Source organism: Pelodiscus sinensis, chromosome 6 (assembly GCF_049634645.1).
Source record: "Pelodiscus sinensis isolate JC-2024 chromosome 6, ASM4963464v1, whole genome shotgun sequence".
Classification (NCBI taxonomy): Eukaryota; Metazoa; Chordata; order Testudines; family Trionychidae; genus Pelodiscus; species Pelodiscus sinensis.
The window spans coordinates 97,902,877-97,928,384 of NC_134716.1; the positions used below are offsets into that span (position 1 = coordinate 97,902,877).

The 25,508-nt window shown below is 40.6% G+C and overlaps 1 protein-coding gene across 12 annotated transcripts in view; it reads left to right on the forward strand.

The window, feature by feature from the left end:
- ARL15 (ARF like GTPase 15) overlaps positions 1–25,508 on the forward strand; it is a 301,461-nt gene that overhangs the window by 141,337 nt on the left and 134,616 nt on the right. For 4 of the 12 annotated variants that reach the window (XM_075932470.1, XM_075932476.1, XM_075932474.1 and 1 more), the window contains one exon: positions 1,131–8,597. The exons of the other annotated variants lie outside the window; for them this stretch is intronic. In XM_075932470.1, coding sequence (XP_075788585.1) covers positions 1,131–1,295 — 165 coding nt within the window. In that variant the 3' untranslated portion in view covers positions 1,296–8,597. Of the gene's footprint in view, positions 1–1,130; positions 8,598–25,508 lie in introns of those variants that run through there. 12 annotated transcript variants of the gene reach the window in all.

The following is a 25,508-nucleotide window of genomic DNA, read 5'->3' on the forward strand; positions in this document are numbered from 1 at the left end:
CAGAAAATGCAAAAGATTCCTAGTTGCACCATTCTTCCCTGATGCACAAGAAAACAGCCTTGGCACAGACTCCTCAGCACCACTCACCATTGCTGATGCTAAAGAAGAAACAATGCAAGGCTATGAAATACCTACATAGTGCAGAACATCATTGACTGGGTCTGGGAAGGGCACTGTGTAGTCCAGTGCTAGTATTCACCCCAGGGAGAGAAAGCGCCATTGTGGAAATTTAGCCTTGGCTTTACTATCTGTGCCAGAGGCATTCCAGATGGTGAAGGACATGCTGTTCTGATTTGAGTGATGTCCCTGTGGGTGCTCCACTCTAGCTGTTGGTGCATATCTATGCTGGTGATCAGAGATCTTTTCTAGCAATTTCATGCCATGACACTCATGTGCAGTAATGTCCCCTTGCACTGTTAGTGTCTGTTGATTGTGCACATGATGCAGTGCTTTAGTTCCTTCTCTACTGTCTTTGGCAGCAGATAGAGCTTCTTGGCCTAAAACAGTGTTTCCCAAATGGTGCTCCGCGGAACCCTGGGGTTCTGCGAAGCGAACGTAAGGGTTCCGCGAGAACCCGAACGCTCCCCTCCCCCCGCCCATAAAGAGACAGAGGAGCCCAGTGCGCAAAGACGCTGGCTCCTTCCCCGCTTCCCCTTCAGACATCTCCCGTGTCCCCCGCTGCCGCTCTGCTTTTACCACCGGACCTAGCAGCAGCAACAGTTGCTTGTCCCACTTCTGCCCGATCAACCCAAGATCCCTCTCCCACGTCCCCCGCTGCCGCTCTGCTTTTACCACCGGAAAAAGCATCTTATTACTACCAATTGTGGTGTACTGGCAGTCTGTGTGTGTTTGGGTGTGATTTTTTTTTTTTTTAACTCGATAAACTTAATCCCTGGTTAGGGGGTTCCTTGAAATTTTTCTGAGTTTGAAAGGGTTCCGTGGTCAAAAAAAATTGGGAAACACTGGCGTAAAATGACAAAACAGTTTGAAAAGTTCCTCAGTTTTCACCCTTTTCCATGCTTTCAGTCCCTTCTTCCCTGTTTTTTTGTCAAAGAAAAAAACCCCCAAAAACAAACAAAAAAAGAATTCCCTTTTAAAAAAAAGTTTGTTTTCCTGTGTTTTCTCCCCAGTTCGATATGACTGGTTCATCAGGATTCAGAGGGTGTGGTTCATGCAGAGGCTCCATGCCCACCTCTGACAATCACTCCTCCTGTATAAAATGCCTGGGAGAAGTCAATTTATTCCAGAAGTGCCTGCACTGTTCCAATCTTACAGAATGGGCAAGATGTGAATAAGCAAATAAGCTAAAGATCTTTCTGTATGAGAAAACGCTTCAATGAACTTGAGGACTCTCTCTCTTCAGCGAAAACCCAAGAGAGAGAGAGAAAACTTCAACTTCAGAAAAGACGTGACCCCCTTGTCCCTGATGGGACAAAGGCCAGGACATCCCCAGCCAGATCTCTGTTCCCGATACCAAACTTTTCCAGAGCCAGCACTGCTGATAAGACCAGCACTGTGCCGGCAAAACATAGTGCACCAGACACATGTGCACGTTCTGAATGGAGGCACAAATCCTCAGTACTGACATTGGCACCAATAGCACTGTTGCTGGACATGGCACCGAGGACCATGACAATACTGGTACTAAAGACTGCGCCAAAGCCTACCCATGCCAACACGCTGCCTCTGAGGGCACTGACGCTGATGCAGCCTCTGGTACCACCAGCAGCACCTACTAAAGCAACACTGTACAAAAGTGAACAAATCAGATTCTTGTCCCAACAGTCCTCACCAACACACAGATGTCTTCCCTGGGAGTCACATTCATCCTTGTCAACATGGGGACATGCCAGGACCTCGAGTGGAGCACCCACTCTAAGAACCCTTGTTACTGCACAAGGTGAGTAACTCTTCCTTCTAATGCCACTAACTCCAGCATGGTGTGAATTGTCAGAAGCACTGGTAATATATGGGCTACTCTAGTCTATGAAAGACAAACCAGCAATGATGTGGTGGTAGCACTCTTCCTTCATCAGATCACCACTTGTTGGCGCTGAACAGCATTATGCCACCATGAATGACCAGCAGTGATTCTCCTGAATGAGACATAGCGGCTGAATCTTATAATTCACCAAGGAGAGCTCTGATCCAGCTGCAGGTACAAAGCACTGGACATTGGTGGCAACAAAACCATGGCCGCCATCTCAATGGCAGGTGCCAATGATTGTCCAATATGGAACTCTTAGATGCTCCATCAGTTTCTGAGACCCCAGTTGAGATGTTGTATATTCAGTGCCTTCAGAAGGATGACCTTCCCGGTCACCCACCTCAGAATGGGTGTCAATGCCTGGTGCCAAGATTCGTCCTAATGGATGGGATGGGATATCCCTTTATAAGATTCACCAGAGGAAGAAGTGGTGCAGGAGCCTCTGATGATACAAGCCTTGTCATCTTCCACCCTCTGGATGAGGTGTTGATGGGAACAACCGTGGTGCGCACTATGGACAACTGCAGGACACGTTAGGATCTTCTGCACAGAGTGGCCCAAAATTTGGGCATAAAAGCAGAAGAGATTGCTGACTCCTCTCACTACCTGGTAGACCTATTGGCACCCTCAGGACTATCACAGGTAACTTTGATGCTAAATGAGGCTATTATACAGCAATTAAAGGCTCTCTGGCAAACTCTTGCATCTCTCCAGCTAACAAGTGATGGAGTGAAAATATTTCATTTCCCCTCCAAGGACTGAGTTCCTATATTCTTATCCACCAGTTACCTCATTGGTCATCTCAGCAGCAAATGAGAGGGAGAGAAGAAAAATGTGACCTATCAATGAATGCTAAAAATACCAACAAATTGGGTTTGACAAAAAAAGTATATTTGATGGGAGGCATCTAAGTGAGAATAGCTAACTGTCAGGTTCTTTTAATACAATACAGGTTCAGCTCTGTCATCCATGCAGAAATTCAAGGAGCTATTATCTCTGGAATCCAGGAGAGAGTTCACAGCCTTAGTTGAGGAGGGGAAGTCCGCAATCAAGGTGTCACTCCCAAGTGGTTCTGGACACAGAGTCCATGGCCTCAATAGTCATTGAGATGATGTTCCTGGCTACAGGAATTGGGACTCCAGTATGAGGCTGAACAGACCATTGAAGATGTAAGATTTGAGTAGGGCTTTCTTTTCATGGAGGAAACTGACTAAAAGCTTCACATTTGAAAAGATTAAAGTGTTACTTTGAAGTCCTTAGGCCTACATGTGCCCCACAAAGAAGCATTATAAATCACAACCTTTGGTCCAGTTCTATCCTCCACAACAGCAAAAAAGATGGGACTTCAACAGGAAGTAGAATAGGGGCTACGTGAGATGCCCTTCACCCCACACTGCATCAGCTCAGGTGACTGTGCCCTCAAGACATGTCAGATTTTGAGGGTACACATGAGGACAATATACCAAAATGGTGTTTGGAGCCTGTCTCCTCTTCATTCATGGACTGGTTGCCCAACTTTTATTGGGCATGGACTGTTGGATATTACAAACGGTAGAAGTGGACTAGATTCTGCAATTCACTGGTTCCCCTCCTTCCCACCCTACCTTCCCATCCCTCTTCAGATTTCTCCTTCTCACAAGAGACTTCTGGCCTAAGACTTCTGGTCAGTTCAATAGGAAGGAGCAGTGGAGGAGGTACTTGTCTAGAGCTAAGGAGCAGAGGTTTCTACTCTTGCTACTTATTGATTTAAAAAAAAAAAAACCTACTGCGACCTCAGACCAATGTGAGGGGAGTAGGAAACCATCAACTAAAGCCATGTGTCTGGTAAAATGGAAGAGATGTTATATCTGGTGGCTTTAGAAGGGGGTGGGATGTCTAACCTGATGAATCCTCTCTGCTCTTTATCTTGGATTGCCTAATTCACTCTCTAATAGTCCATCTGGCCACTAGCTCTGTTTTACCCACTCTGTAAGTGGTCAGTCAGTATTCCCAGATCATATCTGTAAATGATTCCTATAAGTGTTGGAGCAGTTATAGCCACAAGCCTCTGTCTCGTTGGGACCTTAACCTGGTACAAAAAGATTGGACCTCCATTTGAACCACTGGTAACTGCTCATTGCTGTGTCTGTTCTAGAAGATGTTTTTCCTAGTGGCTCTCACCTCTGCTAGAAAGGTCTCCAAGATACAGGCTCTTGTCTGTGAGCCACCAGACCGTCTTCAAGGACAAGGTGCAGCTATGAACCCACCCTTTTGTTCTCCAGAAAGTGGTCTCTCAATCTGTGGTAATCAGTACATTTTTTTCTCCTGCTGTCACCCAACAAGCCAAAGATGATGCAGGCTTTGGTAAAGCAGTGCTTTGGCATTCAAATGAACTCCAATCCCCCTCCCATGAAATAATCTATATTGGAAGGGACATCAGCAAGCACTCATGAAAAAAACTACTACTAACCTTTAACTGCTGCTTTTGAGATGTGTTGCTCATGTTCATTTCAAAACCCACACTACTACCCCTCTGTTGGAATTCCTGAAAGAAGGAGTTAGATCAGAAGGTTCCTATATACTGTGCTATGAGGGTGTCACTGAGGGAAAATCTGGTGCTTGTACACGCATGTGCACACCTACATTGGAATAGACACAAGCAAAACATCTCAAAGAACAAGTTATTAACCTTTTTTTAAATATCAGTTGCAGGGGTGCATGAAAAATTATGAGACGGCAGTGAGCTGATAATGTTTAATTTTAATGTTTTAATTTTTTATTTTGTATGTACATCGCCTGTAGCTATTGGAAACTCAGAAGAAAGATTTTATTTTTAACTAATACTTGAGGAATTATGATAGCATGATTAGAAATGTCTGAGTTACAAATAACGCTTTTGGGAGCATGTATGAAAAAACCCGCTTCCATGTTTATATAAAGGACTGACCTATTACCTTAAATGAGAAAATATTTTTAGACTGTTCAGTGGGTAGTATTACATTCAACTTTCTGCTGGCAGAGAAGCAGAAGTTGGCTCTCATTCTGTGAAAAGACACTCCACTAAGGTAAGAACTGGCCATTAGGCTGCTAATTACTCCCTTGGGCTATACCCACAAATAATTTCCCTGTAAGTAATGCCATCTGGATATCTTTGGTGTCTTTTCTTCAAGAAAACTCTCTGTCCCCATTGTGTGCTGGTTACACTCAACATCTTTGGAAGATCTTTGTGTCACAAGAAAGTTAATACCTAGAAGTTGGCACTTTGCCTAGTGATTTTACTGTTGGAGCTAGTCACATGGGACTCGATGACTTGTTTGTTATGCAGTGCAGAGCAGTGGCTTCAGTTTTTCACTACCAGTCCATCTTTCTGTAGAGGTGTGCCTCTCTCTAATATTGTGAAGAAAATCAGTTTTTTAGTTGAAGTCCTACCAACTGATCATCAATTGAAATTTACCATAAACACCAGTATGAAAGGGTGGTGAGCTGCTTTGAATAACAGCTTGACCTAAGGAAATTAAACTCCAGAGAAAACATGCACCATTAGCCGCATGCAGATGTGACCGCTATTCTGCTGTGCTAGAACATTGTAAACTAATGGTGGGTTAAACTGTAATTGAGCAAATGATCTTCCAGCAATAGCTGACATAAAAAACAAAGCAGGATGAAAACTGAAGTCTTCACTGCAGAAGATGAAGTGGTTTTACACTGGGCAGGGCTGCATAGTCAGTTTGCCTATCCAAGATCCTAAAATTGAGTTCAGGCAAGACTGAGGTGATGCTGGTGGGAGAGGAAAGCACTTTATGGAACTTGGTTCTCTCTAAAGTTTTTCTTGGTGTGGGAAAGATATCCACTTGGAGGTGGAGTTAGTTTACCACATCAGATGCCCAGGGACTACTCACTGCTATGCCCAAATAGATACAGCAGATGACTGGAATACTGAACACCTATTCTGTTGGAGGCACTCACTTTTGTCTCCCTTCTTCCCTTAATTCAGATGAAGCACTTACTTGTAGCAGTTAGAAAGAAGGAGGTTTTACATCATTTCAAATATGTATAAAGGGACCAAATACTGAAGCGATGGGCATAAGTATAAGAACCTGGCTGGCAAAGGTATAAGAAGCTCATTTGATTCAATAAGCAAATACTGTACTAGCAGATATAATCCCCAAAGCAAACAAAACCTCATCAACCCACCAGGTCCCTAAATTACTGGTCAAAAATTGGGCCTTAGAAGGCATCTAGAAAGTTGATGTACAGCATTGGACAGATGTAGGGAAAGCAAATTCCAAAATGGAACATTTTTTACAGAGAATCTTCTGTATGCAGCTCCTTCCCACTTTCAGTGAATGAGCTCCACACACCTGTGGCAACATAACACAAAAAGACGGTCCATGTAGGTCTTAATAGGTTAAAAGCAACCCTTGTATATCAACGGAGTTAAATATTGTTGTGCAATTCAAATCCCTAAGGCTATGTCTATGCTGCAGAGCTTTTCCAGGATACTGGAGGTACTTTGGAAAAGCTCTGCCTCCTCCTAGGAATGCTTCTGCTTTTTTCGGAACAGTTTCTGAAAAAGCGGACGTGTTCTTTTGGCATCCCTGTATTCCTCACTGTATGAGGAAGAAGAGATGTTCTGAAAGAGGAGATTTTTCCTAAATTTGGCCCCATGTAGATGAGCCAAATTTTGGAAAAGCCTCTTCCAAAAAAAAAAAAGCAGAAAAAGATATGCAAATTGCGGTTTGCAATTTGCATATCTTTTTCCGACTTTTCTTTGCAGCCTAGACATAGCCTAAGTATTGATGCTGTGGGTTTCTGGCATGAGTTAATAAAGCCATTTATCCAATTACACTTGTTTTAAAGACACACACAAACTGTTATTTTTTGAGATTTCAGAATAGTGCAAGAAGCTTATATAGAAGTTAAGGGTTCAATGGTTTTTATTTGTTCTGGATATGTTGGGATTTTCAGGTCTTTGGACAGCAATCCTACTTAAAGAATCATGTACATGTATAGCTCTTATACAAATGCTTAATGAAACAGGGTACGGTATCTTGCAGCTTCATCCATCAGATAAACTTGTAGCTCCACGCAGAGGAAGAAACAGTCTTCTCAGTGATGGATATGAGCACAATCCTTGCATAGTTAGCAGAAGAATAAATAGGAAGCGGTATAGAGAAGAACATTTAATTTAGGCTGTTTTAATTGCCCAGTAAGCCAAGTGATTTGACACCTGGGTCTGTACACCCTGATTAGCCTGGCTCAGGTGCCAGCATCTCTAGTGGAAAACCCCACTCAAGTTACTGTGACCTCTCTGTTTCTGTGCTCTTGTTTGCAACATGTCTGTAGTATATCTCATGATACTTTGTGAAGCAGTACTCTTGGATTTGTCCCTGTTATTTGCAGGAGAACTTGTCTGCAGTTGTTAAAAGAGCAATTAATGAGTGAGTCTCAGTGCAAAGCAGGCAGGTTTCAGCTCAAGTTAAAGAGGAGTCCAATTCTCACTCTCCTCTCCAGCCACATAAGTCTGAACTTGAAAGCACCTGAGTTCGGAAAACTGAGTTCGGAAAATGTGAATGATAGGAGAGAGCTAAGGCTAATATCCAGATGGGAGCTAAGATTAAGTGTGAAGGAAAGACTTAGCTTAATGCTATAGAACATACCTATAACTCTTTGAAGATCTCAAACTGCAAAATTTCAGATCTTGGGAAAAAAACTTTTTTCAACCTTTACATTAATGTGACTAATTTAGATAGTTTAGTCAACCCGTATCTCCATCAAGAGCATATTGAAGGAAGCTGTGATAGAAAAGAAAAGACTAATATGATGTTAGAAGAAATCAGAATGTTGCTAATGAAGGATAAATAAATGAAATTAACTAGAAAGCTGATGTAAGATTTGACACTGAGCTGTGCAAAACCTCTTTATAATAAAGTGATGTAAGAAATCCAGGCAGTTAACATGAAGCAACTTCAGATTTATTTCCATTCTGTTAAGTTTTTAGGACGAAACAAAGCTAGGATTTTATTTCCAGGAGATGTGGTTTCATTAAATCAAAAGATAACATCAGAATTGCTGACACTAATTAGATAAGTAGTGCAGTTTGCTAATAATTGGTCAGTACTTCTGTACAATCTTGTCAAACTTCTGAAGAATAAATTTCTGCTGCTGCTATAGATGAAGAAATAAAGGTTTTCAAGAGTCTGAATTGAAGGAAAGTTTACAACAAATTTCACTGGCCTTCCTAAATATAGATGGAAAAAATCTATAGTTTGTAGAATGCTTCTAAAAGGTGTTTGTAATATGTAATAGACAGAACTGGAGAGCAGAAAAACTACAATATCTTAGATATAGACATTTTAGAATGGCCTATTAAATCTACTATGCAACATTGAACAGTTAAATAAAATAAGATTCGGACTTGTGCTTACAGCACAGATGAACTATGACTAGCCAAGGAAACAACTTTCAGAATGAAACATCACATTAAAACACGTGTGCTTTGGGGGAAATCCTGAAGATCACTGATACATACTGTCTTCTAAAGTTACTTATTGTGACTATAAAAACATGGCATGTTGTTTGCAAATGCATCTTCTCTCTCTCTCTCTCTCTCTCTCTGTGTGTGTGTGTGTGTGTGTGTGGGGGGGGGGGGGGGGGGGCAGTAGCCCAGCTAAGAATTTTTTTCTTCTGTATGCAAATCACAGTATGATACACATGCTCCTGTACACTTAATTTATGGAAGCAGAGTTTATAGAAATTAAACTTGGATAAATATCAAAGGAAAAAGATTAAATCAACAGAATTATGGAAGACGGTGTCCCTAATTCTTTAAATATGGAAACTTTAGAAAATATGCTAAAAGAATTAGTGATGAAAAGATAATCCATATATCTATACATTTATATCTCCTGTCTTGCTTTGCAAGCAAAAGAAATATATCATTTGAAAGGTAGGAGTGGTGACTATAGGTGATAGTGAATACAAAGACAAGAATATGAAGAATAAACATAAAAAATTTGAATCTGGCTAGTGAACATTTAGAATGGTTTCAGAGATTATTTAAAAAAATCTTTGAATCTATTTGAAGATTAAGATATTCTGTAAATGGATCTTCCATTAAATATTCCTGTTTAACATTTGTGTTTTAGCTTCAAAAGTCATCACAGCACGAAGACACAAGCAGAACAGAGAAATATTGAAATTTTTAAATCCATAATTTAGTGTCTGTCTAAAAGATGTTCTGGGTTCAACCACAAGTAATGGGATTTGATGGAGGAATTATAGGATTAAAATTACTGGCTTGTTTTATGAAAATCATATTAGATGATCACAATGGATCCATCTGCCTTTAAAACTTGTGAATCTACAAACCTGAGGAGAATCTGAGTGCTCAAAAATTGAGACAACCAACTTGTATAGGAGATTACATGCTTATTCTAAACTAAGTAAATATTTTAATGTAAAGTTGAACATAGTAGTGGCTACACAATTGCCTTCTAAAGAATTGTACAGCAATTTAAAACAAGTCTCTTGGTAAAATTGGAAACATTCACAATAGTAAATGAGGTTTTATCTCTAGTTATGAGAAGTATGAGAGCACCTCTATCCTATAGAAGCAGATAAACAATATTAAATCTGTCTTCACACCGTGTGTGTGTGTGTATAGATATGGGGGGAGGGGAAACACACTTTCTAAACTGTAAGAGCTAGGGCCACCAAGCTTGGTATGGAGCTTGCTCTTCTCCTAACTTAAAGCAAAGCCAGGGTTTGGTTGTGCCAGGGCAACTGAAAGTGCCAGGAAGGGGACCTGTTTTCCATACCACGGAAAGGCAGGGGCTGAGCTGTTCGGAGGGATGCAATACTGAGAGCGGCCACTGAGGGCAACGAGCCAACAAGGGAGAGAGATCCTGCAGGGTGTCCGCTGGGGACAGCTGCAGCACCAGTGGAGCGGCCAGCAGGGCTAAAACTCTGCCATCTTGCCTGCTAGCATAGCAGGGGGCACGTCTATACTGCAGGCCTAAAGCCAAAATAAGCTACGCAACTTGAGCTACATCAATTGCATGGCTTAAGTCAAAATAGCTTATTTCAGCTTTTGCCGCTGTCTAGACAGCAGGAAGTCCAACTTAGAGCGCTCTTCCTTTGACTTCACTTACTCCTTGTGAAATGAGGGTTACAGGAGTCGGAGTAAGAAGTCCTCCAGCTCAACATTATTTCGATATTATGTTTAGAGAACTATTTCTGTGTAGACGCTGACTGAGTTATTCCAAAATAATACTGCTGTGTAGATATCACTCAGGTAAGAAGCCCGCTGCCCCAAATATCTCTCTCCTCCCCCCCAACCCCAGCCCTTGGCTGCAGCGCCAGATGGCGGAGAGAAAAAGACCCTGGCAGCCGCGGAAGTTGTGGGGAGAGAAGAAGCCCATGCCAAATGGTAACCTCTGCCCTGAGCCCCTTCCCCACCCCCCCCCAACCCTCACTCTCACCCTCTCTGCCCCAGCCTCCTGCACTGCCCCCTCCCCACTACCCCCAAGGTCCTGCCCTGAAGGACCCAAACAATACTGAGCAAGTCTTCTAGTATTAGAATATGTAATTATCTCTATCAGTTTCCATTCATTTTTGGTATTGCCTAATGTGACTTCTCTGTTGGGCGATTATTTTTTTCTTTGTTTGAAATTGCCTCATAATTATTTTGACTCTAATATTGCATGAGCAAAAAAATCTGTAGGAATGTCTACTTTCAGAAGTTTTCTCTTCTTTCTACTAAAAAAACAAATAAAAAACAAACAAAAAACCCCAACTCTGTATGCAAGACTGTAAACATCAGTTGTATAGCTTCATAAAAAACAGTACTTAATACCTAGCTATCTTCTAATTCTAATAGCTGAAGATGGCAATTTAAAAAAAAAATTCACAGGATTATTGATTTAAAAAAAAGAGAAATAGTGGAAAACTTTCATTTTTTGACCCATCAGTTAAATGCTCAATTTGTGAAGCTAAACATTTAATGTTGACTGACTACTCATTTGTCAGAATCCACTGAGATTTGTGGTGACCAAGTCACCACTACTTAATGGCATTCAATTTCACATGTGAAATAAATTTGTACTGTCAATTCAGTTCCTGGTATTCAGATACCCTCACACAAAAACATTAAAAGCAACATCCTAATTGGTAGCCTACAAAGAGGGCATGTCTAGACTACATGGCTCTGTCGCCAGAGCCATGTAGATTAGTTTACTAGACATACCCAAATGAAGTGGCGATTAAAATAATCGCCGCTTCATTTAAATTAAAATGGCTGCCACTCTGAGTCGATCAGCTGTTTGTCGGCTCAGTGCACTAGTCTGGACGCTCCGCGGTTCACATCAAAGGCATTTGTCGACCGCCCCGTTATGCAGATGAGGTTTACCGGGCCGGTCGACAAATGCCTTTGATGTTGACCGCAGAGCGTCTAGACTAGTGCGCTGAGCCGACAAACAGCTGATCGGCTCAGCGCGGCAGCCATTTTAATTTAAATGAAGCGGCAATTATTTAAATCGCCGCTTCATGTGGGTATATCTGTTAAACTAATCTACATGGCTCTGGCAATAGAGCCATGTAGTCTAGACATACCCAGAGAGCCCAAGCAAGAATTGTCCGTGAAGGCTAAATTGTCCTTTCATATGTAATATTGGTGCTTCAAGGTAGATTTGAGTTATATTCATGCAGTTGTATGTAGAACCTTTATTGACTACTTTGGCTGTAGCTAAATAAAATACTTGAGTAACTAAAAGTATTAGTCTGGCAACTTTATGAATATTAATAGGAAGAGTGTTCTGCTGCACAGTTATATGGTTTTTTTTGTGACTGTTCAAAGATTTTGTAGTTCTGTTCCAATTAGTTCTTCATTTTTTGAGCAACAACTAGATTGGACTGAATTGTACTGAACGTGAGATTGAGGGCAGTGTTTGTCCATTATTTCTCCTGAAACTTAATATATCTAGTGTATTAATGGCAATGTGATACAGAAATAGGAAATCATTCTCCCATCTTATTCCTACAATAAACAGTGATTCAGCATCAGACACAGACATACACCCTGAAAGAAACGTGACTTATCAACTGTCTAGCATCTGGGAACAGTCTTCTTTATAAGACCAGAAGCAGAGTTATGAATATAATTAAATTATGTTAATGATGATTTGCTAATACTGTAGCATATCGTTATTCATGCTGCAATCTGTATAAGCATAAAAATATCCTCCAGATAAATGTTTAGAGAGGCTGTTACTACTGTGTGACATGAAACAGTACACTTCAATGGGCTAATGAAATTTGAAATATAGCTTACATTTAAGATAGGAAAGAATGATGAGTGTTGGATCTTCTGAATAAACTTGAAAACAGGTAAAATACATGAGGCTTTTTAGTATTTGATCAGTTTTCAGACAATACGAGATGTAGCCTGTAATATTAAATATATTGATTATGGGCTGAAAAGTGGCTATCAGTCCTCAAATGACTGATTTTAAATACAGTACTACCAATTTTGTTTGGGTTGTCTAAAACTGTTACTTACAAGCCTATAAAATATTTTTCTAACCAGTATTTTTAGAAAAATAGTTAACTAAATCTGCATTATTTCAGGTTAGCTTTACCTAAGACAATCTTCAAAATGCTTTTGACATGCTAAGCACAACAACATAATTTAGAAGTGCTTTGGTTGAAGTAATTTGTACACTTGTCTGTCAACATCTGTTTTGCAAACATTCCTTGTTTTCCTTAGTTACTGAAGTTATGAATGTGTCCTAAAGTGAAGTTGCATGACACAGAAAACATGTCATTAACATTTGGGAACATATATCATATCCAGATATAAATGACTTATGTAACTGTAGTATATATAAGTTAAAGCCCTTGTAAATTTAATATAAATTAATTAGAAGTGGAGGTATTAAAAACTGAGGCTCTGATACATTGGTGTAGAACTGCAGTTATGAAGCAGGCCCTAAATGTGTTAGTAAAATTTCTCCTTTTCTTTCTAATGGCCTTCCCATCCATTCACATGGAGTAGGATAATAGGGATCATAAAACATTACTACTCAGTTGGGAGGGGTCTCAAATTATAGAATCATAGATATGGGAAAAACTGTTATTCTAGATCAGGGCAAAAGGGCCTCCGCGGGCCAGATCTGGCTCACCAAGCAGGTGGATCTGGCCTGCAGAGGCCCTGCTGCTTCCTCACCCACAGGCCAATTAGGGCCTGGGGATGGGGGAGTGCCCGAAGCCTTCTCCCACCCTGTCAGGAGCGTGTGGCGCTTTGAAGCGCTGTGTGCTGCTCGAAGGGCGGGGGGGAGAGTGGAGGAGGCTTCATGTGCTTCCTCCACCCCCAGGCCAATCAGGGCCTAGGGGCAGGGGTGCTGTGTGAGGCTTCCTTTACCCTGACTCGGCCCTGCGAGGAGTCCATGGCACTTCAGAGTGCCACGTGTGCCTCACAGGGCGGGAGTAGGCTTCCTGCACTCCCCCTTTTGGAGAGTACGTAATTTTGCCAACTGATACCTTTGTTTTAATTGATAAAACATGAATTGTTATGTCTTCAGTTGCTGTGCCAAATATGTAGGAAACAAAATTTAGCTAAGATATTGAGCGAGCTAAGATATTGAGCGAGACACTCTTAAATAATTCAAAGGAGATTTCTGACTATTTAGCATGTAGAGATTTGTGCCCAGACTTCATTTTGTTTTGTCTGTGCCACTGTTCAAAAATCGGAGTGACTGGACACAATTAATCTCTTATGTCAGTTTTAGTCTCTTAGATCAGCCTTATGATTTGGATATTTTTTCCTTTACAAAAGGACTTTATTTTTCCCAATTCCTTGTCATTGAATTGGCATATTTAAAAATAAAAACTGATTACTAGAATAGTTGCATATTTCTTCCCATGCTATTTCTATGTTTCATGTGTAAGCAGAGTTCACATGACTTTGTATGATTTTTTTCCCCCATTGAGATTCCTCCCTATACTACCAATAATTTAAAGCATCATAAAATTCATGTATTGTTTTTTGTTTAATTACCTAATATGTGAAATATTTGTCAGAGGCAGTCCCTCTGTGGTGGTAGAGATATCCAAAAATATTTTCTGAAGTTATCTGTCTTGGCTATGTTTGTTTTGTGAAGGGAGTAGTCTTGGGTTTGCTGAATTCTCAGTCTTAACACTTTAAAAACAGTTGTTTCATGTTAAAATGAAAGTAGCATGTTGTTGTCAAGGGGAAGAAACGTGTAGTATCTTTGGATTCTGATGTATTATACAGAAGGCTGTTTTTTAACAAAAAAGCCCCCCCCCCCTTCCTTCACCATTCTCAGTCTCTTTTGATCATTGATCTGGGTGACCCCATGCTCAGGGTTTTTTTCTTCATTTGACATGGACAGATTTTTGAAGTATAGCTCTCCTTTGGGAACCTCAGGCAGTTCCACTTGACTAACCTGTGATCTAATGAGCAGTAATGTGGGGTTACAGTGACCATTTTGTTTGCTTTGAGGGAGGATGGCTAGACAGAGAGTGGGAGAGAGGCGGTGTCTGTGGAGAAAAGTGATGCAGGGTGATCGAACAGTGTGAAAAAGACTTGTTAGCCCACATTAGTGTGCCTGATTTACTTCACAACAGGTCAGGAAAGGCCAAAGGCAGGATTGTCATTAAATTGCAAAGTTGAAAACCGCAGTATTGAAAAGTATTCAGATTTCTGAAAGTTGTAAATTAGAAAGTTTGTGTGATTCATGCTGAATTTGCTGAGAAGATATACTGCAGTACCAGCTTCTTTAAAACTTGAAAGGTATATTATAAAATCATGCTATAAATATAAAAAGAAAAACAGCTTTTTAAAGTACTTTCATGGTTGACTGTTTTACAATGAGCCTGGGTGCGATAGAAAGGCCAAACACTAACAAGGTCGTTGCACTTTCTTTATGAGCTCTGTGGACCCCTTAATTATGTGCCCGTGCTTCTTATTTTGTGATCTTTAGGGTGTGTGCGTGGGGGAGTGCATGCGTGTGTATAATATATAAATAATATATAAAAACTTCTAGGACAAGCAAACCTGTAGATTTAGACTGCAGTACATAGTGATTTCTTAAATCTACTTTTTTATAACAGCCCTTGAGAAAACATTAAATACCAGTATCAATGCTATTTGGTTTCTAAATAAATACTAACAAATTATAAAGATTAACAGAAGAGATATAATTGGAATATTTTATTGAAGAAGTGTCATTGCTCCTGAAAAGTGAATGTTCCATCATACCACTTCAATTTACTGGACAGTGAACTCTTACTAAGCTTTCTATAAGACAGGCTAAAAAAGTCCATCGTATTTTTAATTAGTACTCATAACTGCTTTTGCTGACTACTACTTAAAAGTAAAAAGGAAAGTTGGAGCTAATTTGTCTTGCTTATCCCTTTTATGTATGTATATATATATATATAAATTTCATTTGAAGTTAATTGGTGATGGTCTGAACTGCTTTGGTTTGAGAAGTAGAATTATCATGTGGAATATCCTTTTAATCATTGCATTGATAGCCTTCAACTCATAGGAAAGTCCTGTCATTGCTATTTCTGACCCAGCTGGCGTTAGTAAAAATTGCAGTGCAGCCTTTTAGCTATATTATTGTTGTGCATTGAAGCATTAGGTAATAAAACAAATGGGTGGTCTTAGCAGTAAGGTACTTTTGTGTGTCTGCTACTAGAAGTTTCGCTAATTGATTCTTACTCCTGCTTGCTTTCAAAAACAGTTTTACACAATTGGCATACAATTTCATTAACTTCTAGACTTTACTGTAAGGAACAAGATACCATGGCTTGCTGTTTCCATTGTTCTCTTTTTGTTAAGTTTTTAGTAAATATACAATATGAAATTCTTGGGATAGGTGATGCTAGATTTTAGGAGCTCTACCTGCTCTTTTTATTCAGTCAAATGGTTCCATTGATATTTAATTAGACTATTCACTTGAGTAAGAGAAGCAGAAAATGAATGTTGAACAGTGGAGTTTGCCAGGCTAATTACTGAAAATTTGCTTTCAGTTACACTTGGTAGTCAGTTATTAAACGTAGTGAAATATATAATGCCGGAGTATTTTCACTTTTATCTTTATTTTTGTTTGTAATGCCATCAGTTTGCAGTATACTTTAGAGTTATGATCCTAGCCTTGACTAACTTAAATTACAGTTGCACCTCACAGTTCCACTGTACTTTGCTTGCCATGGACACTTTTTAATTATCTTCACTGATTTTTCCTAGCGTTTTGAAGGTATACAGCTCATCAGTGATTTGTTTATGAATTAATAGGAGAGTCCTTTTAGCATTAAAAGCCAAAATACAAATCTATGTGTATTTTTGAAGGTATTATGGTTCTCATTTATATCATTTTTTCTGAATTTGGTTGTAGTTTGAATATTTATGTAAAATTAATCCAATACTGTACTGAATAGTTGAAATAGCTTTGTAATTTGACTGTCTTTCTATGTAGCTGTAGGTCATAGTAATCGATGGAAACTTATAAGGGTCTACAATGATGGCAAAATGTTTTTAAAAATTGCAATACTGAAACAAAACACACTTAATTAGCTCTCCCAACCTCCTAAAGAACTCTGTGCAGTATACTTGCATTCTGCTCATTAAGTGTTCTATTTGGTTGATTTTAATTATTCATTCTGAATTAAGTATTCTGCTCCATGCTTTGTGCTACTGGGCATTTGGTCAATCAGAAGAGAATTATGAAATCTCATCACACTAATTTTTTGGGGTGAGTTAAGAACTATGTACGTGGAGTGATATTTCAAAATTGGCTTAAAGCCCAAATCATTGAATCGCTCGATAAGTGAATATACTGATATTCCCAAGCCCTGTACACTGTGTGTATCTTAAAGGGTGCATATTATTAATCATCACATAAAAAGGCCAAGGCAAAATCAGCTAGGTCCCTGCCTTGCTCACCGAGCCCAGAACAGGTGCCCTCACTATCAGCACCGATACCTCTGCGTTCATTGGCACTGCAGGAATCCTCACTGAGATAGCACTGCCCTGCACGTAAACATGATTACAAAGTGCTGGTACCGACCTCAAGACCATGTGATGATTCCCAGAGACAAAACTCTTGCTCTCCATTATTGGCCCCATGTTCTTCTCGTTCACTTACACTGTTGCACTACAGCGATTACAAAGATGACCACAGGAGTGTTTTTTCTTAACACTCCTCCTGACAAGTCCGAACACTGCTCATGACAGACATCGATCATGACCTTCGCACCATCCTCCGTGGTATCTAGACTGGCCATATCACCCTGGCTGCCCTATATGCTGGTCCCCTTGCCACCAGTGGACACCAAGACACCGCTCAGCAGCACCAACAACTTCTGACCATAGATCAGTTCCAACATCTACTCCCTCATAGTTTCCCTTATCCATCAGAGGATTTGGAGACAGAGCAATGGCATATTATTGATACCGTCAACCCTAACCAGTGAGGCCCTTCCCCAACTGATAAATCATCGTCTTCACCCGATGGGGCCATTATCCCATATGATACACCTTCAACTGATGACCTGAAAAAATTTCAGGACCTTTTCGAGAGAATTGCCACCAGTTAAGAGGTCACTCTATCGGAGCTTCCAGAGAAGCAATATAGGCTTTTAAAGAACTTGAAACCTTCCACAAAAGCAAATATTGCACTTAAGATTGATGAAGCTATCATGGAAGCATCTGATGACATGTGGCAAACTCCAGCCTTAGCCCTGCCTATAAACAAACCAAAGATCTAAGAACCCACAGTACAAGCCCCCTAGCCATGAGAAAGAGCTTAAATGTCTCTACTTGTATGGTAGGAAGATGTACTTGTCCTCTATCTTGCAACTTTGCATAGTGAATTACGTGCTACTTGCTAATCATGACTTTGATAAGCTATCCCAAGTTGCAACATCTTCCTGATGACAAGCGCCCATCCTAAAGTTTGTGGTCCAGGAAGGGTACACCATTTCTTGCATGGCACTACATATGGCCTTGGATACTGCTGATACGGTGGCAAGAGCACCAACTACATCAGTAGTAATAGATGAACTTCCTGGCTATGGGCGACAGGTCCCAAAAGAGCTGCAATTCAAAGTTGAGGGTCTACCATCTGATAAGGACAAACATTTTGTGGCAAGAACCGATGAGGTTCTTCACTTGAGTAAGGATTCTCACACCACACTGCAGGATGTATATACCCCCTTACTGCAGAACATGCTACAACAGGCAGAAAGATTTCTCATATGCTAGACAGCAGCAAAGACCCTTTGACCAGAATTGTTCCAGAGATAGAAACCAACGTCTATGAGCCCCTAACACTCGCTCATCCATTAAATAGACCCCCAGGCAGCAGGTTTGAGGCTTTGATTGGGGCCTGCATGACTTCTCCATTCCGCCAGTGCCTCTCAACATCACGATTTTTCATCACTGTTTGTATCCTTTCTACAACCAATGGGTAGCAATTAGTATAGACTGTTGAGTTTTAGAAATCATAAAACGTGGATATTCCATTTCCCTTACATTGGTTCCACCAACTTCCCCATTCACCTCATCCCTCCTCAGGGACTCCTCACAAAGCATTGTTATGGCAGGAAGTGGGACATCTACATATAGGAGCTGCTTTGTGGGTACTAGAGTGACACCATGGCAGGGGTTTTTACTCAAATTATTTCCTCACACAGAAAATAACAGGTGGTTAGAGACCCATACTTGATCTCCGTCACTTAAACAAATACCTCTGTAAGCAGTGGTTTGAGATGATTACACTCGCGTCCATCATTCTGGCACTGGACAAAGGATACTGGTTTGCAGCCCTCGTCCTGCAAGACTTACTTCCACATAACCAGACATCCAGCTCACAGATGCTTCCTCTGTTTTATGGTCGCTTCAGAACACTTTCAATACTATGTCCTGCCTTTTGGTCTTTCCTCTGCCCCCAGAGTCTTTTCAAAGGTTCTGGCGACACATCTACATCACAATGGAATTATGATTTTTCCTTACCTAGATTGCCACCACGTAAGAGGCCCCTCTCCACAAGCAACATAAGACCTGCTCCTTTTTTCCAAGAGCCTTTTCGAATCTCTTAGCTGCATCATAAGCGAGTAAAAGTCCACATGCATCCCACACAATCGCTAGAGTTCATAGGTGCTCTTCTGGATTCCACCAGGGCACGAGCATATCTCTTTATCCAGCATTTCAAAGCCATAAAAAGCCTGGCTTTGATTATGAGGGTCAGTCTCACAGTCACAATACTAACCTGCCTCTGCCTCATAGGCCATATGGCTGCTACCACATATGTCGTCAGATATGCACACTTGCACTTTTGCTGCCTTCAGAATTGGCTGGCATTAGTTTATGCCCCATCCAAAAGGTGCCTGTTCCTCCAAAAGTTCTCCTCTCTTTATGAAGGTGGACTGATCCAAAGAACCTTCCTGCTGATGTTCCATTCCACCAGAACCAGCCTTCCATGCAAATTACCATGGTTGCCTCTCTCCTGGGGTTGGGCACACATATGGAGCACCACTTCCCCAGGACAGATGGTCAGCTCATGAATCTCACCTGTATATCAATCTTCTAGAACTCCGTGCTGTGAGCAACGCTTGCAGATTCGGGGCCCTGTTTTTATGCATGCTCACCGACAATGTCACCACCATGTTTTATATCAATTGACAAGAGGGCACCCGTTCTCCATTCCTCTGTGCAGAGGCTGTTTGTTATGGAACTGGTGCATCCAGAACATCAACCTGGTCATATCGTATCTTCTGGGAATCAGCAGTACAACTGCAGATGCTCTCAGTCATCACTTTCTACTGGGCCTATTTCAATGCTGGGGCGGGAGGGCGGTTCCGACAGTGGATTTGTTTGCGGCACATCAGAACACCAGCTGCCCCCAATAGTACTCACTGGATGATGCCTTCCTCATCACATGGAAGGCTTGACTATACTACGCATTTCCCCCCAGTCCTACTCCATACCCAGGGTTAACCTGAAGATTGAGTCAGACAAGGCCACAATAATTCTTGTAGCAGAAAAGTTGGTCCAGTGAAAGATATTGCTTCACCCTCCTTGTCTCATTTGTATTCTGAAACCAGCACATCCAGAAGAACACTGCCGAAAAATAGTTTGTAGAATAGTTGATGACGAAATGTGTGACCAGTTGTGCCAACAGCCTCCAGGGGCCCCGAATAAGGTGGGGAAGGGGGAGCTTCTGTTCCTGGCAGGGGTGGATCCTCAGGTGGAAGGGGTATGGCTGTGGCAGTCAGCCCTGAGTACCATGGAGAATGCACCACACCAGGCCCTGGCAGCCCTCAGTCCCTAAGACTATGTACTTCACTCTCTAAATGGAAACATAGACAAGGTGCGGTGCTGTGGCTTGCCTATGGTCATGCAGCAGAGCAATAGCAGAACTGAGACTAGAGAAGGTGTCTCAGAATAGTATCTGAGGATAGTTATGTACTTTTTTGGAAAAGTGCAAGATTCATCATTGTTTTTATTATTCTGCTCCCCTCTAGTCAGATTTCCTTCCCTCAATGTTCATAAGAGTACACTTTTATTATCAAATGCTGCATAAAATTAACAAACAAGTTGTAACTAAGGCAAAAAGCAAGGCAATTTCAAATGCAGCCTTTGTCTTTTGCTTGCTTTGTTGTGTTGAAGCAATTTTGCACATGTTCCAGTTGAGATTTTTCTTGGGTCCTCTGCCGTACTGAAGATGCACTAAGTATATTTCTCAGTATCTTTTTTGTGTGGTTGTATTGACATTTTTATTTTGATATGTTCTGTGTAAGTAGAACCTAATTTCATGTTGGGAGAGAATTACTTGGGGGAGTGGGTTGTAAATTCCAAATAAGGGCACTGGAAGATCCAGCTGTTTCACTGTTGCATCATCTGTATATCTTAGGTGCTTTCTGGCCTCTATTCTAGGGCTGTGTCTAGACTGGCCACTTTTTCCGGAAAAGCAAATGCTTTTCCAGAAAAACTTGCCAGCTGTCTACACTGGCCGCTTGAATTTCCGCAAAAGCACTGACGATCTCATGTAAGATTGTCAGTGTTTTTGCAGAAATACTATGCTGCTTCCATTCAGGCAAAAGTCTTTGCCAGTGTAGACAGCAGAGATTTGTTTTCCTCAAAAAAGCCCCAATCGCGAAAATGGGGATCAGGGATTTTTTGCGGAAAAGCGCGTCTAGATTGGCACGGATGCTTTTCCGGAAAAAGTGCTTTTGCGGGAAAGCATCCGTGCCCATCTGGACGCTCTTTTCCGCAAATACTTTTAATGGAAAACTTTTCCGTTAAAAGCATTTCCGGAAAATCATGCCAGTCTAGATGTAGTCTCGTTGTATTTGCGTGTATCATATTTTCTAATCATCAGAGGAGTGACTTTCTGAAACAGTGTTCCAAGTGTAAACTGGAGTCAAAAAAACCTAACTGGCTTCAAGACTGAACTTGGTAGAGTTATGGAAGGTATGGTGTGATGAGACTACCCTACTGACATGTAGCTGATTTGCAACTGCTAGCAGTAAACTTTTGCTATAGCCCTAGGACATTAGATAAGGAGAGCTTTGAATTACCAAAAAGAATTCTTTTCTAGGTGGGTATCTGGCTCAGGGTCTAAGTGATTTGCCATATTTTGGCTTGGGAAGAAAAATTTCCCCTGAGTCAGACTGGCAGAGATCCTGCAAGTTTGCCTTCTTTTGGAACATGAGACATGGGTCACTTGTAAACTGCTGTAATGGTGGATTCTGTATGAGGTGGATTCATTCCAGAACTTCAGTAATTCAGACAGATGTTTTGGGTCTATCACAGGAGTTGGATAGGTGAGGTTCTGTGGCCTACAGTGTGCTGGAGGTCAGACTAAAAGACCATGATGGTCCCTTTAGGCATAATGTCTGAGTCAAATCTTAATATATTTACTCTCCACAACTCATTCAACATCTCTGTGCTTTTGAATTGCCTGGATCTTGACAAGTGATCTTCAAAGGACTGTGGAATGGATCATGGAAGCACTTGTAAACACATCACTGCATTGAAATACTGTCAATATTCTTTTTTTATGTTGGGAAAATTCAGTTTTTAAATGAATTTATTTTAGTCAGTGAGTAAAAATGGTTATATTTGGAGGTATGTTTCTATTTAGCCTAATTGAAAATTAAAGCTAGGTGACCACCCAGCATTTGGGAGGGAAATACATTATTCAAAGAAAATATTAATGAGATAATTCAATATGTAATATTCTGCCACCTGTAGAACTGGTCAAATTCTGCAGAAATTATCAAGTGAATCACAGTATTTATTCAGTATTTTCTACTGATTGTACTGAAAATACATCATGATTTAAATAGCTTTCTGTAAATTAGCTTTTAAACTGTGGTTCTAGACTTAGATTTTGCATTTGTACGTCAATCTCGAAATTGGTGCAGTTTTTACTGCAAAGTTATTATCTGTTTGGTAATGTATAATAGTAATGTAAATTTAACTATAGCAGTGTGAATGATGCTTCTTTAATTCCTAGACTTTAGCAACTTTTAGCATTTAGGAAAGACTTGCTGACTAGTCTGATATTAGTTTGGATTGTTCAGTGGGTTTTTGTTCTTTTCTGTATCATTTTGAAATAAATCCATCAGTCATGATGTCTCATATTGAAGTGTAATGCCTCAGTTATAAGCATGCAGATAACACAAATCGGGAAATACATTCAAAATGTTTTCTGCACAATGGCACACAGCACATCTTTTTTCCACTTTAATACAAATAAATATAATTATCCTATTCATTTTGTGCTCTGATGACATTTTAAGTATGGTCACTTTCATTTTTTCCCCTTAAAGGGCATGATCCAAAGTCTGTAGAAGGCAGTGGCAGTTTTCAATAGATTTTAATGGGCTTTGGCTAAGGTATGGATTTAATTTCCTCAGTTTGTGTGGCTCTTTCATATTGAAGTGGATAGAGAGAAATTTTGTTTTAAATCCACAAAAAGTGGCATGGGGATTTCAGGGAAGATATAGAATGTGACTCTGTTTTTATCTTGTTTATTTTTATTTGCTAGAGTTTAGGCTGAAAGTCCATTTAATTCATGAACTTGTTGATTACACAGTATTAATTATATGCAGGTGTAATATTCCCATTCAATGGATTTTGAGCATCTGAAATGTCAATACATAACTGTTAAATGTACAAACTTAAATATTGTTCCCCTCCTGCCTCATTGAGTTTACATGATACATAATTCTCTACATTATTTTAATATGAAGCATCTGTTATAGAAATATTACTTGTTACATTGGTCTTTATAGTCTTGATATAAATTATATTAATTTTCCAAATTGGACTTGTACATGTAAAAATATACAGTGTACTTCTTGTTTGGACATTGATCTATTAGCATTTATCTAGTACTGACTGACTTACAGTGTTTAAGATTTTCCTAGTACATTTATGCTAGTCTGCATAATGACATTGCTTGCATATTGGTGTTGCTGCAGAATGGGGAATGTCACTGTTTTGGTTCTTTTAATGGAGAAAATGTACTGTCTAGTGTGTTAAGTACTGTGTTTTTAGTGGACTCAAAAGGAAAGCTTTAAACATGAATCAGAAACTTCCAGTGCCCTACAGAGAAGATCTTAATTGTTTGTTCCATCGCTTGTTCTGCTCTCAGTACAGAACAGTGTGCATCTTTAGGAGTTAAGTTTAAATAAGATTTGTTATAATTGGTATAAAGTACTGTTGCTAAAAGTATGGCACATATTAAAGGAATTTGCAGATGAGCTCCACAAAGTGCTCAGCAAGAAGCCTGTGTAGCCCTATAGAAATCCAGGAAAACTCCTGCCAGAACTCCTGCCAAGCATGACAGGCTTCCACAAATTCAACACTTTTCAGCTCATAGCAATCTGGACAACTTATCTGCTTGTCCCTTCAATAGAGATGGACAAGAGTGGGGCAGTCAGCTTGCAGCGTCAATCACTGTTGCAGTGTCAATCACGATTATTGTGAGTTCAGTTAGATGACTACTCTGTAGTTTTCAAAGATATTGAAAAATGTTTTCTCCTTTGTGGTTCTGGTTGGTGGGACTGATATGAAGATATGTCTCGTCACTACAGCCATGATTGCTGTTCTGACAACCTAATTTCTGGTGGAAAAGGGAGCTATAGTTCCCACTTAACAACTTTCTGCTGAAAATGCCTTTCTGAGAGGCAGATCTGGTAGTCTTTGAGCTGCTGATGAGCATCTTTCTCTGATTTTAATATGGGTCCTAGGAAACTGTAACCTCTTGCAGGCCACTTGGTGGGGTCACCCACCCTTTGCAAAAGAAAAGTGGTACAAATGACAGAAGTAGTTGTGGGAAACCTTAAGTTTTAGAGGTTCATATAGTAACATTTAAACTTTTGGTATTACCTTAAATATAATATTCTATGTTAATCATGAAACAACATCAAAATTGTGCCCTGGCCCTTCTTTCCAGGAATCAAGGAGGTCAGAAGCAGACATTTTGAGTATGCACTCAAGTACAGCATCCCACTCTTTTCTCAACTGCCAGCCCACTGAAAGCAGTGGGTTTGGTTTTGGCAGACCTCATTACTTCGAGCACCCAACTATCTTCTGGCTACACTTTGCAGTTTGTGGTCAACCCACCCTCCCATCTCATTTCCTGGTCCCTCTTCAGGGTTCTTTCTTGTCCAAGAGGTTAAGAATCTCCTGTACCTGTAAGTGGTGGAGGCGAAATGAAAAAGGTTCTACTCCCAGTGCTTCCTAATCCCCCAAAACAAAAGGGGGTCTAAACAAATCTCTCAAGAAGTTAATTTTGCATGGTCTCCTTGACCCCTGTAATCTTCTCCCTGGATCAGAGAGACTGGTACAGCCTTATCCTCTATTTTGTGCTAGGTCAGTGCCATTGCCAATTCATAGCCATTTGGTCTCTTATCAGTCCCAAGAGAATTCATAAGGTGCATAGTGACAGGGGTATCAGTTTACCAGTTCTTCAGTAACTAGCTAATAAACTGCCAGTCCTGGGTCTGATTTGCAGTGGCATCTCGATCTGGTTTACTCAGTCTGTTGTGACCTGGAGCTATTCATATATGAGAACAAGTCAACACTAATTCCAGTGCAACGCATACAGTTAATTGAAGCAGTTCTCACCTCTATTCAAGCCAGTCTTCCTCCCTGTGTCTCAGTTCTAAGTCGTAGCAGACCTCATCTCGGGCATGCAAGCCCACCTTCTTCCACATGTTCTTGTTGGGCCTCACGGCTGCCTGCACTTATGTGGTGTGGCATGCCTGATTCCGCCTTAGGCCCATTCAGGCATGGCTCGTTTCAGTCCACATCCCCAAAAGACACAACACGGACCATGTGGCTAGGGCCCTGGAACACATACTGTTGTCATTCACATTGTGACAGAAATCTGACTGGTATTAAAGGGAATTCCCTTCACAGCTCTGTCCCTATCAGTGATCCTTGTCTCTAATGCCTTGGACCTGGGGTAGGGAGCCCCTGGGCGATCTCAGTACACAG